This window comes from Scyliorhinus torazame, chromosome 4, assembly GCF_047496885.1.
Source record: "Scyliorhinus torazame isolate Kashiwa2021f chromosome 4, sScyTor2.1, whole genome shotgun sequence".
Classification (NCBI taxonomy): Eukaryota; Metazoa; Chordata; class Chondrichthyes; order Carcharhiniformes; family Scyliorhinidae; genus Scyliorhinus; species Scyliorhinus torazame.
In genome coordinates this window covers 120614335-120629856 of record NC_092710.1, presented here as the reverse complement: position 1 = coordinate 120629856, position 15522 = coordinate 120614335, and the positions used below count along the sequence as shown (strand labels likewise).

At 47.6% G+C, this 15522-nt stretch overlaps 1 protein-coding gene across 1 annotated transcript; it reads left to right on the top strand.

The window, feature by feature from the left end:
• The first annotated feature begins 6632 nt into the window (after positions 1 to 6632).
• On the top strand, positions 6633 to 14727 carry LOC140411431 (probable G-protein coupled receptor 139). The gene is made up of 2 exons (XM_072500538.1): positions 6633 to 6756; positions 13808 to 14727. The coding sequence occupies exons 1-2, from the start codon at positions 6633 to 6635 to the stop codon at positions 14725 to 14727; spliced, it is 1044 nt and encodes a 347-aa protein (XP_072356639.1).
• The last annotated feature ends 795 nt before the right edge of the window (positions 14728 to 15522 follow it).

Sequence of the window (15522 nt, the reverse complement as noted above, 5' to 3'; positions counted from 1 at the left end):
CTGGCCAATGACATCCCCCTGGATTCGTACATCCCAGAACTGCTGGAACTGTAAAGCAGAGTCATGAGGATCAGGAAAGAACGATAGCATCTCTCCTTGGACAGCAATACCAATTGGAGGAGGTCTATTGCCTGTCTGTCAGAGGCGATGGTGCCTTCACACCAATGGAATGAGACCAACACTGTGAGGGTGACATCCACAGTGGAGACCTTGATGCAGGACCTGCATTAATGGTGGGAATGTCCGCTCCATGGCTCAACTCATGACCTCCATGGCTGAGGCCATGCGTTCCATGGTGCATGGCTTCAAAATGCACGGTGCAGGCACTTGTGGGAAACCAGAAGGTTCAGCGCCAGAGGAGGGTGGGGCTCTTGGATCTCTCTGCAGCTGCCCCTCTATCCCACGGAGGGGCCCAGCACCCCTGGGCACCCGATGGAAAGAGGATCAAATGGAGCGAAGCCAAGGGATCTCCGCCCAGGAGACCTCAGGGATGTCCAGCCCATCTGACACCCACCTCCCTCTGAGCGACACACATCCAGCCTTGCACAATGAGAAGGGAAGCACTGCAACACCTGTGATTCACTTGGGATCAAACTGTGTAACTTCCACAATGTCCCATGGACATGGTAACCAGTGTACCACAGAAGCAGCCAAAAGGCTCTGCGGCCTTGTTGAAGACAGGGTGGTGCCCAATCTCCTTATTGTTTTCTGGAGTTAGGGTCGTGGTTCGCCCCTACTAAATAACATCATTTCAGTCCCACCTTCTCTCCCCGACTCGAACCTACTTTTCTTGCCACATTTTGGATATTAGCGGATTGGCTGTACCTGAATCGTCTGCGTCACTCAAGGCCTGTATGACTCCCACAACCACTCAAACACCAACTCACATGTTCGTAAATTTGAACTGGTACAAGTGACAGGTGAACGATAGGATTGGAAAGAGAGACCAAAATGTCAGACCCACCAGAGAGGTTTATGTATCGGAGTCCCGAAGTCCTCGGGCTTGCTTCAAATTTTTCCCAGAAAATATCCCCTCCTTATTCCTAAAGTCCCTGAGGTTCCCATTTGTTGACTATCCCCATGGAACCAGAAATTCTCCAATTCAAAAATCCTGCCTCAACATTTCCCTTCTTCATATCCGAATCTCCGCAGTTGAACTGGAAAACTCCCTTGAGTTGATGTCCCGTTCTTCACTGTGAGCAGTCATCAAAGATGTGCAGGTTAGGTGGATTGGCCATACTAAATTGTCCCTTAGTGTCTAAAGGTTAAATGGGGTTATTGGGTTGGGCAGGGTATTGGGCCTAAGTAGGATGCCCTTACAGACTCAATGAGCCGAATGGCCTTCTTCTGCACAGTAGGGATTCTATGATTCTATTCTAAGCGGGGTGATGGTGATAGGGCAGGACATTGGGCCTAGGTAGGGTGCGCTTTTATTGGGTAACAAAGTTTATACTCAACAAAGTAAGGCAGTCGATATCTTAGTTCAGATGGTTCTTGCGTTCCAATGTCTCTGGTGGCTACAGGCAGTGCACCGTGCCTCATCTCTTCTCTCCCCGATGTCTCCCTGAAATCTGTGAAAAGAACATCACAAGGTCCGTTCTTTTTATTCTCTGTAGCCAGGGCCTCTTCCTGTGTTCTGATACTGCTTTCATGCTTAGATCTTGTTATTTGAGCTGTCAGTACTTCCATTACCTTATCAATTGTAATCATTACCTCCGGGCACAACCCTAACGCAACATCCTTAACACATAAACAGTCCATCATTAGCTTTTTATCCTGTATGATCACTTTCTGACTATCCCGGACTGGAACACAACTGTGGCTAGGATACTGGACAGAAACCCTAATTATTTTTGTCATTTTACGAGACCACGAGGAATAGGCATCTCACTCCAGGAGTTAATACAGCAAAATTGTGATATGGTATATAAAAACAAACTTTATTGCTGATGCAGTCCTAAAATATCATTAACATCAGACAAGAAAAATGCTTAGAGTTACCCATCAAACAATGCTAATCAATACAGTGACACGATAATCCTTAACTGCGATATTTACTTCTATTCAAACAACAGAACATCTCAGATCTCAATCCACTTTTAAATACAGTTAGCAATCAGGAAAACCTGCGATACAGAGATGTCTGGATATTCCACTTTCAGAAAGAGAGATCTTTTGACTTCTTTACAGAAAGAGATCTGACCCTGTCAGAACAATGTCGGATCTGCAGCTAAAGTCACATGAAACACCTTTCATAGCTTGGCTTCCAGGTCTAAAACAATAAACTCTCTGAGGTGTTCAAAAGAAACTGCCAGTCTGTCGACAGACAGATCTTCAACTGATCTGTATTGGGAGAAGATGCTTGACTTCTGATCACATCCCAATCTAAAACTAAACTGTGTTTCTGCAAGATGCCTGGTACTCCAGCTCCTCCCATTAGTTACATCATCTTACTCAACTGAAGCCCATTGGACGGGATACTCCATCAGCTGACGCTGGAATCGGGAAAGGCGATTGAACAAAGAATCGGTAGTGAGGCCAAAATCATGCCCGACAGAATGCCATGCCCCGGTGCTTTACAGCAGCGTCAATGTGTTCTATTTTTAAAATATAAATTTAGAGTACCCCATTCCTTTTCTTTTCCAATTAAGGGGCAATTTAGCGTGGCCAATTCACCTAAGCTGCACATCTTTGGGTTGCGGGGGTGAAACCCACACAGACACGGGGAGAATGTGAAAACTCCACACAGTCAGTAACCCAGGACTGGGATCGAACCCGGGTCCTCAGCGTCTTCGGCAGCAGTGCTAAGCACTGTGCCAGTCAATGTGTTCTTCACTGTCTTTCACCCCACTGCTGGTCATGACTGCAGCAATGGATGCCCCAAAGATGGCCAACACTTCCTCCTTCATGGGGTAAGAATATGCAGATGTGCTCATCCCTCATTGGTTCCCTCCTATTACCTCTGGGTGCACCATGTGGTGCAGGAAGATTGAGGGGAGTGTCTCAGTGAGTGTGCTGCCATCTATTTGGATGGTGTGGCTGACATGGTTGAATAGCTGGCAGCGTGCAGCAATGGAGAACCTTGGAGTTCACTCTCTGCCATGTTGTGCCATTCTGCTGAATTTTGCTCTTCCACTTTTACAATGGATGCTGTATATTTATACCTCTTCTTTCAGAGATGCTGGGCGGAATTCTCCGGTCTCCGCCGCACGCCGTATCGCCGGCCTCAGGATGTTGCCTGAGGCCCACTCCCCCCCGAGACTCCGCCCCCGACCGGCCGAGATCCCGACGCCGTTGGTCACGTGCGCTATTTTTTGTTGGGAACTCGGCGTGACGGCTGTGGACTCAGTCCAGTGCCGCAACAGCCGGGAGAGAGCTGCTCCGCGGGCAGGGGGGACTTTGGCAGGGGTTGGGGGCACTGGGGGTTGGGTGGTGCGGGGGTGGCGAGCCTGGACAAAAGGGGTACATTATTTGTCAGGCTGGGTCCGCACACGGCCGGCGCCATGTTGCACGGCGTGGCTGCTGCAGGCCGCCACGTGCTCATGCACGGCCACAGACCCAGAAATTCTCCGTCCGTATCGGCAGCTGCAGTCTGGTGCTCTACACTGCCTGCCCCCAGCCCCCCACCAAACGGAGGATCGGTGGCTGTTTTGAACCGATTTTGCGGTCTTAAAACGCCACCGTTCTCAGGCTGGCGTCAGGCCCTAGGCCGGAAATTGGAGAATCCAGCCCGCTGTATTTTCCACCTCAAACCTGTGGTATAACCTGTAGCTGAAGCACAATCAAAGGTGAAAGGCAGGAGGTGGGATTCTCTCTTCCTGAGACTAAGTGTTGATGCCGGGCCAGGATTCGCGGAGTTCTACGACAGCAAAACTGTCGCCGTATCTATACCGAATCTGTGACTGTCAGGGGAATAACACTGGTGCCACGTGGAACACCATCGATTCCAATGAGAAACTGTGTGGTATTCCCTGGATTTGCGATTGACACTCAGGAGAATGACAAGCTTCAGCTGCATATACACACTTCACTCCCCCCACACACCATCCCAGCCAACAAGATGGCGCGAGGAGAGTGGCACGCTGCTTCACGGACGCTGATCTGGAGACTCTCCTGGACACGGTGGATGAGAGGCGGGTGACCCTGTACCCCGGCCCGGGAAGGAGACTGCCAGTCACCGCCATTCGCTGTCCCTGGGCACAGGTGGAAGAGGCGGTCAGTGCACCAGCACCATTGTCTGGACCGGTCAGCAATGCAGGAAGAAACTGCACGACCTCCTCAGGAGGCCAGGGTGAGTAGGCCGCACTTTGCCCCTGGCACTAACCCTGTCCCATTCACCCGTAACACCCCCGCGACCCGAAGGACGGTCAAACTCCCACCCTGCACCACATGCTGGCACACATACCAGCCGCCATGGCCTGGTGCCCTGGCCACCAGCTATCCACCCCCTGGGCTGCATGTGGCGGACTGTGTAACAGTGTCGGTTTCTGTATTCACCCCCACACCACCCTCGCCTCCATCCCCACAGCACCATCACCTCCACCACCAAACCACGCTCACCACCACCCTCACCCTCACACTCACTCCCACAGCACCCTCACCCTCGCCCCCACCACCCCCACCTCTGCACTCCCTCCCGGCCCGTGGTCTATCATGCGTCTTGTCTTGTGTCTTGCAGGACCTTCTGGAGATGGGGCGGATCCATCTGGTGTCCCCCGTGTGGTGTTGGGTGCTCTGAGGTACAGATGAATCAACACGGTTGCAATTGGTACAACGCTGTTTTATTCCAACTTGCTATTTACAGATTTGTCTTGATACTCTGCACGTGGTGACTCCCTGAGTGTGTTGTTAATCAGGTCCTGTCCTTGTCCTGGTCTCTAGATGGACTCGCCACCAGGTGTCGTGTTTCTTGTCTTATACTGTCTCTGTCCTTGTCTGTGATTGGCTGTCGTGTTATGTGTGCTCATTTGTCTGTTGGTCTGTCTATCATGATGTGTGTGTTTGAATATCATGACACCCCGCCCCCAGCATCATCAGGATGCCTACGTAACGCCTGACCACGCCCCGGTCGCTGCATGGGCATCGTTGTAGCAGGTCTCGGCATCCGTCTATGGCCTCCGGATAGGCGCCATCAGACACGACCGCAGTGGATAAACGCTGACGCCCAGGAGCAAACACTCCCCCGGCCGGGGTGGGCAGGGGTGGCATTGGGGGTCGTCTCGAACATGTCGGGAATCGTTGAGTGTCATGAAGGCATCATGCACACTGCCAGGGTATCGGGGGCAGACGTGCATAATGCACATCTGATGGTCACATATCAGCTGCATGTTTATCGAGTGGGATCCTTTTCAGTTCGTGTGGAGCGGCCTGTCATCTGCAGGTTCATGTAGGGGGACATGCATCCCGTCGATCACCCCCTGGACCCAGGGCATCCCATTGATGGCAGCGAACTCCGTTGCCCGGGAATCCTGGTGAGCTCGGTCCACATTGAAATGGATCCATTCTGCTTATTGGGCATATAGGGCCTCTATGACAGAGCGGATGCACCTGTGCACCGAGGTCTGTGAGATCCAGGATGGGCCCCCACTCGGTGCCTGGATGGAGTTGTGGCGTAAAGGTTCAGGGCGACAGTCACCTTGATGGCAACCGGTCTTCCCCCATACCCCCACGATGCCAGGTGCACCATGATTTGGTAGATATGTCGCACCGTCTCGCTGCTCAGGCAGTCTTCGATGGCATGCCCGGTTCAGCAGGTCCTCAAATGACAGGCACCGTCAGTACACTCGAGACCTCATGCGGTGCCTCCGTTGCATTTCCTCCTCCTCCTCCTGGGCCTGAAGGCCCACCTTCCAACACGACCACCACTAGCCAACAACGGCATCAAAACTAAAAAGAATATAGTTAACACTCTTAACACCTCACCAGCTCTGTAGGAAAATAAGGAACACGAAGGGGCAAGAACTGTCAGAACGAACACCTTGGATCTACGGTGTTTGGACAAAAGAAAAGCTGGCAACCACTCTCCAGGTTTGCCCACCAAACTCTCAAGTGGAACTAACCCAGGGTAAAGACTGGCCCTACCTCAGACCCACTCCATCTCTGTGGCTGTCTATAGTTGACTTTGCCTACTATTAATAAACCCATTTTGATTGTTACTGGGAGTCTGCAGTGTGTTGTCTCGAGCTATCAGACAGGATTAGGCAGGGTGGATGCAGAAAGGATGTTCCCGATGGCGGTGGAGTCCAGAACAAGGGGTCACAGTCTGAGGGTTTGGGGAAACCACTTCGGACTGAGGTGAGGAGAAATTTCTTCACCCAGAGAGTGGTGAGAGTGACGAACCTGTGAAATTCTCTACCACAGATTTAGAGGAGTTGTTTATCGGTACACGCTAGATCGCTCTGTTCTGTATGATTCTATGATTCAATCTATTTTTTTCATTTGGGGTGTTTTTCTTGAACTGCACAACTACAAGTTCAAATATATTTGTTCTGAAATACCAGAAATCAGAAAAACAATTTAATTGATTCTATTTGTTCAGTGACTGTCACTAATGCTACTAATGATGTAATGTGACTGACTCCCTGGATGATTGATGTGTGGTAAATATAAAGCTCCCTTCCTGTGCCTCTGCCATGTACGAGTCGAAGACTTTCAGCTTGGACAGAATTCATCCACTGTCACAGAAAATGGGGCAGCTGACTATTCTGCTGATAAAGGAGATTTACTACCCGATCCTCGCAGTTGTTGGTGTTCCCGGTGAGTTATTCCCATCTGTTTGTTGTTAATCTATATTAATGCGCTCCTTGTCCTTCCTGCCTGTTTGATGAAGTGTGGTGTTTTCTGGATCACAGTGTCACAGATTCAATCGTTACCAGAACAAATTCATGTGCCATTTACCCATAATTCCAATGTTCTTGTAATCGGAAAGATTTACTGAATTCTAAACGTTTGTACACTAGGATTTGAAAGATCTTCTGCACCACTTTGTCATCTCATGCAGACATAGAACTGCAGCATTTATCAAAATGCGTGGGTCGGTTTCCCAGAAAATGTGTCGAATACTAATTGTGCCTCACTCGGCTCTGTGTTGTTAATTACCTGTGTTATTAGTTTACATGCAACAGCGTAAAATGCTCTCAATCTGCATCTCCTTATATTTTTTAATTTGGTACACAACAAGGTGAGATGGGTGCAGGAGTGGACCATACAACCCATTGAGCTTGCTCTAATTTTCAGAACGATCATGGCTGATTTTGGGCTTCCACTCCATTGTCCTGCTCACCCCTATGTCACTTAATTCTCTTGGAGACAAATATCCGGCAACCCCAGCCTTAAATCTATTCAAACTTTGAAAATCCACAATCCTCTGGGCTGGAGAATTCCAAAGGTTCACAATCCTTTGAGGAAAGAAATTCCTCCTCCTCTGAGTGTCAAATGATTGGTCCCTGACCGTGGTCATATATTTTAGATTCTCCAGCCAGTCAAACCTACCTCTTCACATCTACTCTGTTAAGCCTCTTCAGAACCACAAATATTTAAATACGGTCACCTCTCATTCTTCAAATCTCCAGAGACGCCTAATTTATTTTGCCTCTCATCATAGGAAACCCTCTGACTCGGGGAGGAATCCAGTGAAATTTCACTGCACTGCATGCAGTGCAAGCACAGACTCCCTTAAATAGGGAGACGAAAATTGCACACAGTATTCCAGTTGTGATCTCATCAAGACCCTGTACAAATGTTACAAGGTTTTTGGATTCTTGTACTGAAATCCCCTTGCAATAAAGACCAACATACCATTTGTCTTCCTCATTACTTGCTGTACCTACATGCTAACTTTCTCAGCAGAATTCTACATTGGTGGGATTTTCTGGTCTGCCAGCAGTGCACCCAAAGGCTACTCACTTTACTCTCTGACTCTTTGTCTCAGTCATTAATAATCATCCTGGATGATCGTGGGCCCCAACTCCAATTTCCCACCCACTCCCATATCCATTGTAAAAGCTGAGGCACTGATCTTTCAGTCATTCCACAAGTCACAGCCTGCCAAGTTGAAAATTCTCCCTTTATGCCTACATTTTCCATGCTAGCACAGTGGTGAGCACTGTTGCTTCACAGTGCCAGGATCCCAGGTTTGATTCCCGGCTTGGGTCACTGTCTGTGCGGAATCCCTGAATACTGTGTGCAATTTTCATCTCCCTATTTAAGGGAGTCTGTGCTTTCACTGCATGCAGTGCAGTGAAATTTCACTGGATTCCTCCCCGAGTCAGAGGGTTTCCTATGATGAGAGGCAAAATAAATTAGGCGTCTCTGGAGATTTGAAGAATGAGAGGTGACCGTATTTAAATATGTGGTTCTGAAGAGGCTTAACAGAGTAGATGTGAAGAGGTAGGTTAGACTGGCTGGAGAATCTAAAATATATGACCACGGTCAGGGACCAATCATTTGACACTCAGAGGAGGAGGAATTTCTTTACTCACAGGATTGTGAATCTTTGGAATTCTCCTGCCCAGAATTTGCACGTTCTCCCTGTGTCTGCGTGGGTTTCCTTCAGGTGCTCCAGTTTCCTCCCACTGGTCCCAAAAGGTGTGCTTGTTCGGTGAATTGGACATTCTGAATTCACCCACAGTGCACCTGAACAGGCGCCGGAGTGTGGCGACTCGGGGATTTTCACAGTAACTTCATGGCTGTGTGAATGTAAATCTATTTGTGACACTAATAAAGATTATTATCCAACCATCCATCTGAGCTGATATCCCCAACTCCATGATCTTTTATATGTTAAACTTTTATTGTCGAATGCTTGGTCCCTTGAAATCTAGGTATACTCTATCTACTAGTTCCCCTTTATCTATTCAACTAGTGACATCCTGAGAAAAATATCTCAAAAACGATTTACCTTTTGTTGACTTTTTCCGATCATACGATGATTTTCTGTGCATTGTTAAGACTTTCTTAAGAATAGATTCCAGCATTTTCCTGACAACCTGTCAAGCTAACTCGCCTGCAGTTCCTTGTTTTCTCCCTCGCTCCTTTCTTGAACAACGATGTAACATTATTAACTTCCAATATGCTGGGACTGTTCCATAATTGAGGAAATTTGGGAAGATTATAGCCAGTGCACCCACTGTCTCTGCAGCCACCTCTTTTAGAACCTAGGATATAGACCGAGGAATAAACCATCAGGTCACGAGGGTTTGTCAGATTTTAGTCCCTTAATTTTCTCGAATACCGTTTCTCTGTTGATATTAGTTATCTTAATTTTCTTATTATTTTAAACCCCTAGGTTGCCCTTTGTATCTGGTGTGAAACTTGTGTCTTCTACTGTGAAGACAGATACAAAATAATTGTTCAATGTCTTTCCTATTTCTCCTTCTCAATAATAATTTCTCCTGTTTCTGCTTCCAAGGGACCAATGTTCACTTTCACTGCACTCTCCCTTTTTATGACCTCGTAAAATCTCTTCTGATCTGGTTTTAGATGACTGGCTAATTTACTCAAGTATTCTATTTCTTTCCCTGTCTATAAATATTTTGGTAAACCTTTGCTGGTCTCTAAACCATTCTAGATCTTCAGTGTTGCTACTATTCATTGGAGAATTAGAAGCCTCTTCTTTTATTTAATTATTATACTTAGTAAGTCATGGACAGATATTTCTTGCTGAATTTTAGTTTTTCAATGGAATGTATTTTTGTTGAAAATATTCGTATTGAACTTTTAATATTTTATATAAATCGAAACAAAACATCAGTAACATGTGTATCAATGCCCAAAAGTGACAAATTCCTATAACAACAACAATAACAACTCCCCACTAAACAGAATGGAGACCCCCCCCCCCCCCCCCACACACAAAGAGCTAAAAGTGACCAGATCCTAAAAGTGCAATATGAACGGCCGTCATCTACGATTGAACCCATTGATCGACCCCCTGACAGTGAACTTGACCTTCAAAAACCCCATCAAACCACCCGGCCACGATGCGCTACTGGGTGGTGTCGCCTGCCTCCAACTCAGCAGAACCCGCTGCTGAGCCAACAATGAGACGATTGCCAAAGTATCAGCCCCTGCCCCTGTCCTTAATTCTCACTGGTTCACACCCCAAATATGCCTACTAATGGACAGGGCTTCAGATCCACATTCAGGATTGACAATATGTTTTGGTGAGATGTGCCCCGAACACCACCTTGAGCTGCATCAAACCTAACCGCGCACAAGATGACGAAGTGTTCACCCTACGGTGGGACTCACTCCACAGCTCCTCCTCCAAAATGAGTCCCAGCTCCTTCTCCCACCTGGCCTTCACCTCAACCAAAACCTGCCCTTCCCCTATGATCCATCCATATATTCTGGACGTGCTTCCCTCCTCTGGATGCACACAGGTGAGTTACCTTTCCAGAGCCTCCGGAAATGTTGAAAAAGCCGCCGAACCCAATCCCGCTCCTGAAAGTACCTGAACATATCCTCCCCACCAAGTCCTGCTTTCTCCTTCAGCTCCTCACAGCCAGTGAACCGACCCTCCAAATACAAGTCCCTCACCCTCTCCAAGATATCCACCTTTAAAGCTTGTACCCAGCCTGCCAGTGACAATGGGAGGCTGTCCCATGTCTGTAAATCCACCCTAGCGCTACTGGCCAGGCTATTGAAATTCAATTTGTGAAGCCGTGCCCACTCCCGTGCCACCTGGACCCCCAGGTAGCGGAAACTATTCCCAACAACACAAAATGGCATCCGTTTCAACCCACCTCATCCCCTTGGGGGCCTAACCACAAAATACTTACACTTCCCAAAGTTTAGTTTATATCCCGAAAAGGATCATGGTGTTTGTTCACACACCAGCAAGCGGAGCCTCATATAGCAGCCGCACCCACAACACATATCCAGGGCCGATCCCATACTATCCAGAACCGCAAACAAGTTGCTCCATTCACCCCTATGGAATGCTTTTTTGCATCCAACAATACAATTATCTCCGGCTCCAGTCTCACTGTTGACATGGCAACCACATTGAGCCACAGTCTCACATTGGCTGCCAACTTCCTGCCCATCAGCAAGTCTGTCTGGTCTTCCCCCTTGACCCCTGGGAATCAGGGCTATAACTTTAACGCTAAAACTTTAGCCAAAAGTTTCACATCCACATTGAGCAGAGAAATTGGCTGGTACGACCTACATTCTGTGGGGTCCTTATCCTTCTTAAGAAGGCAGGAAATGGACATTTACCCCAATGTCGCAGGGAGGGGACCCCGTGTCAATGACTCATTGAACATTCCCAGCTCCAATAGATTTGTGAACTTGTGATAGAATTGTACTGTGAACCTATCTTGCTCTGGCGCCTTTCCCATCTACCTCTTTCCCAGGGCTGTGCGAAGCGCCTCTAACCCCAAAGGTGCCTCCAACTCCCTTCACAGTTCCTCTCCCACCTAGGGGGACTCCAAACCCTCGAAGTACTCTGCCATTCCCTTTCCATCTTCACAGGCCGCTCCCACCCCCTGCCAAGCCCTGCATGTTCCAGGTGATCAACATTGTCGGAGGTCTCTCACCTCCCTCCCTTCAAGTCAGCTTTTGGCACCATGATTCTATGTTCGTACCCAAATTCTGGTATCCCCGGCCCACCCAAGATGGCCACTAGCTCCATCCCCAGAGTGAGACAAAGAAAATCCCTGGTCACTGTTAATTCTCCCCAGCCCCGGAACACCCCTGTCCGCGCCCCCCCCCCCCCACCCAGCCAGCCCCCCAGACCGTCTGCCGCCACAACACCCCCCATTCATCCACACATAAATGAAAAACGAGGCCGATGTGCCCCACCCCACCTGGCCCAACAGGGCGCAGCCTCTCCCCCCACTCCACTCCCATTCGCTCGCCACCCCATTCTTTGTTGCCAGCGAAGTGGCCCCAGCAGGGCCCCCCTCAAATATCTTCTCAAGAACAACTACCAACCCATCCCTCCTCGCCCACACTCCCCTCCAACATGCCCAACACCCCACTACATTAATAGGCCTCTTTCCACTCTATGCCTAACACAACAATCCGCCTATTTTTTATTATTATTTCCCCCATCCCCAGCAGAGCCAAAGATGCATAACACACAAAGGCATAAGTAGATTGCGCAACCCCACCCCCCTTTCATATAGCCCCAAACAGTCCTCCTCACGCTGGCCACAAATTACACTCTCTGATGAAGGCCTCTGCCTGTTCCGGCCTGTCAAAATAATAATCTTTTGAGTCCACGGTGACCCGCAGCCTTGCTGGGAACACCACCCCAAGCTGCACTCCCTAACTGTAAAACACCACCTTCGCCCTGGTAAATGGCTGAACATCTCTTTGCCAGCTCAGTCCCAATTTCCTGATATATCTGCACCATGTACACATCCCATTAAAAATCTGGATCCTCTTCACCAATTCAAGACTTGCTCCTTCCGTTGATAATTCTGGAAGTGGATAATCACCGCCCGCAGTGGCACATTTTGCCTTGGCCTTTACCTCAGCGCCTGATGAGCTCTCTCCAACTCCTGAGGGGCAAACACCTCCTCTCCTCCCACCAGGCGAGAAAATGCCTTCGGAAAATACTGGTTCAGTTTCAAGCCCTCCATATCCTTCGGCAGCCCCACTACCCTGGGATTTAACTGCCTTGACCTGTTCTCCAGATCCTCCACTTTCAGCCTCAGGAATTTGTTGCCCTCCACCACCCTCCATCAGCCACTCTGCTCCAATGAGGCAAGCCGATTTGCGTGCTGTGACAAGGCCCCTCTACTCTCTTCAACGTCTCACCCCGCGCTTTTACACATTCAAGGTTTTTAACTGTTCACAAATCGGGCACAAAGCCTCCTCAACACTGACTTTAAAGGACTCCTATACCTGCTTGCCCTGCCGCTCGAACTGCCGATCCATCTGTTCACCAAGTTACTCCCGTTCCTGCGGCAGCGCCACTGCCAATGTGTCTCGTTTCTGGTCGCCTCGTCCATCTTCCCTCCTTCAATTTCTTTCGATGGGCTATTCTCAAACTGAGCTTCTTTCACAGATGATTTTGAAATGTCTCCACAGGGAAACAATTCTCTCAACCCACTAAGGGTGTTTGAGCTTCAAAACTCCCTTGAAGATAAGGCTAAAAGTCCCTGGAATATATTTTTCGTGAACATTTTGAGTTGTTTTTAAAATGTTTCCCAGTGTTTATTTGGTAAGGGTCCTTCCTGTTCTTTATTCTTCATTCTCTGCCTATTCCCTTGTTTTTCCTTTACTTTTATTTTGGCCGTAAGAAGTCTTACAACACCAGGCATGGGTCCAACGGGTTTGTTTCAAATCACTAGCTTTCGGAGCACTGCTCCTTCCTCACGTGAATTTATTTTTGCCGTTACACTTTTGATTCATGGATGATTTATGGACATTTGTCTTTAAGGAAACATGCCATTTTAAATCAAGCGGAAGAAAAGGAAGGCTTGCGTCTTTAATACAAACAGTAGGGTTCAGAAGGTTGTGCTACGTAGACTGGTTATTGGAGATTGGATGGCCTCAGTGATGACTCATTTGATTGATGTGTCTGGTGGCCAATGAATTGATCGTAAAGGCTTTGCTCTGCCCGGTAACAGGCAGTAATTGGATACTATCCCTCTGGGTTGTATTTCAGAGTCCTGTGGTTCCATTTTAGTTTCACTTTTGCAATTTCTATGAGAGTTATTGGTTAACTCACTTGTGTTGTGACTCCGGGGCGTGTGGAGCTGGAATTGACTGTGCACTTTCCCAGGGTGGCGGAACAATTTATTTCCATTGCTTTTAGATAGTGGCATTCAAGTTTTTCTTCTCTCTCTTACAGCAAACTTAATGACGATTGTGACACTCACTCGAGGAAACTGCGGTCTTTCCAAATGTATCTCCATCTACATAGTGACCATGGCAACAGGAGATCTACTAGTTATGATCATCAATGTAATGATGTTTCAGATTTTCAGTTATCATTTTCCACATTCCTTCCTATCTCACACTCCCGTGTGTAAGTTTATTCTATACCTGACTGCTGTCAGCCTCGATTTGTCTGTTTGGTTCACTGTTTCCTTCACATTTGACCGTTTTATAATTATCTGCTACCAGACGTTTAAAACAAAATATTGCACCGAAAGGACTGCGGCTCTGGTTATAACAATGTTCTCTATCCTGACCTTTATAAAGAACATCCCTGTATTTATTGCCTTTGAATCTGATCAGATCATTAACAAATTGTGGTGGGGCTGCCGGGCAAATCTGGTATTTGTTTCCTCACCTTTTGGTGCAGTGTATAAATGGTTTTACAGCATCTGGCGTGTCTGGCTCCCGTTTACTTTAATTGTCCTGTTTAATTCTTTGACAATCAGACGTGTTTTAGTGGCCAGCAGAGCCCGTAGGAGACTCCGGGGTCACAGCAGTGAGAATCAGAGTGATTCAGAGATGGAGAATCGAAGGAAATCCATTATTTTACTCTTCACTATCTCGGGCAGCTTTATACTGTTCTGGCTGACAGAAAATGTGAGCTTTGTAACAACAAGACTGTCAAATACAAATAATTATCGAGGTGACCGCACAGCGTCTGCGTACATTGCCACTGAAACTGGAGCTATGATAAAACTTTTGAATTCCTGCATAAACACATTTATTTATGCAGCCACCCAGAGGAAATTCAGGGAAGAGTTGAAGAAGGTGTTGAAATGTCCCTGGACACTGATTGAAGGATTGTTTAAAAATAAAGCCAAACCAATCTAGAATTCACTTTGGAACATTGGAATTAGGTTTCAGCTGCTGTTTTTGATCAGTCCGATCTTCTCTACTTTGGAAATTGATGATCGTTTTTCACAATATTCATAGGTAGAGAGTAAAATCTCTCTTTCTTCAGCAGACACAACACCAAAGATTGCTTGTCCAGCCACAGTAACTCCATTTATGTATTTTTATAGTAAGAAGTTTCAATGCTTGGTCTTCATTTATCTTGAGTCAGAAAGTTTCTAAGCTCAGACACTCCTCCAAGAATTGTGTCTGAAGGTAGCGAGCATCCCAAGTCCTGGTGTGACCAGCTCCCTCCCTCCAGGTCCCCCACAGGCTCTTTCGCATTACTCCAGACCAAAGAGAGTGATCTCGAGTTAAAGGGAATCAAAACATATGAAGATACGAGTTAGGAGCAGGAGTGGACCACTTGGGTCCAACAGCCAGCTCCGCCAATTCTCTTTCTTTAGCAGATACAACAACAAAGGTTACTCGTCCAGCCACAGTAACTCCGCTTATGACTCATGCAGTATGTATTTTTATAGTAAGAAGTTTCAATACTTGCTCTTCGTTTATCTTGACACCAAAGGTTTCCAAGCCCAGACACTCCTCCAGGAATTCAGTCTGATGTCAGCGACCATCCCAACTCCTGGTGTGACCAGCTCCCTCCCTCCAGGTTCCCTGCAGGCTCTTTCGCATTACTCCAGACCAAAGACAGTGATCTCGAGTTAAAGGGAATCACAACACATGAAGATACGAATTAGGAGCAGGAGTGGACAACTATATCTACATCATCCA

What these genes read in the sequence shown, in the direction of transcription:
- LOC140411431 (XM_072500538.1), top strand. Translation starts at nt 6,633, where the DNA reads ATGTACGAGTCGAAGACTTTCAGCTTGGACAGAATTCATCCACTGTCA. An exon ending in CGCAGTTGTTGGTGTTCCCG is followed by an intron (nt 6,757 to 13,807) that starts GTGAGTTATTCC and finishes TCTCTCTTACAG; the next exon opens with CAAACTTAATGACGATTGTG.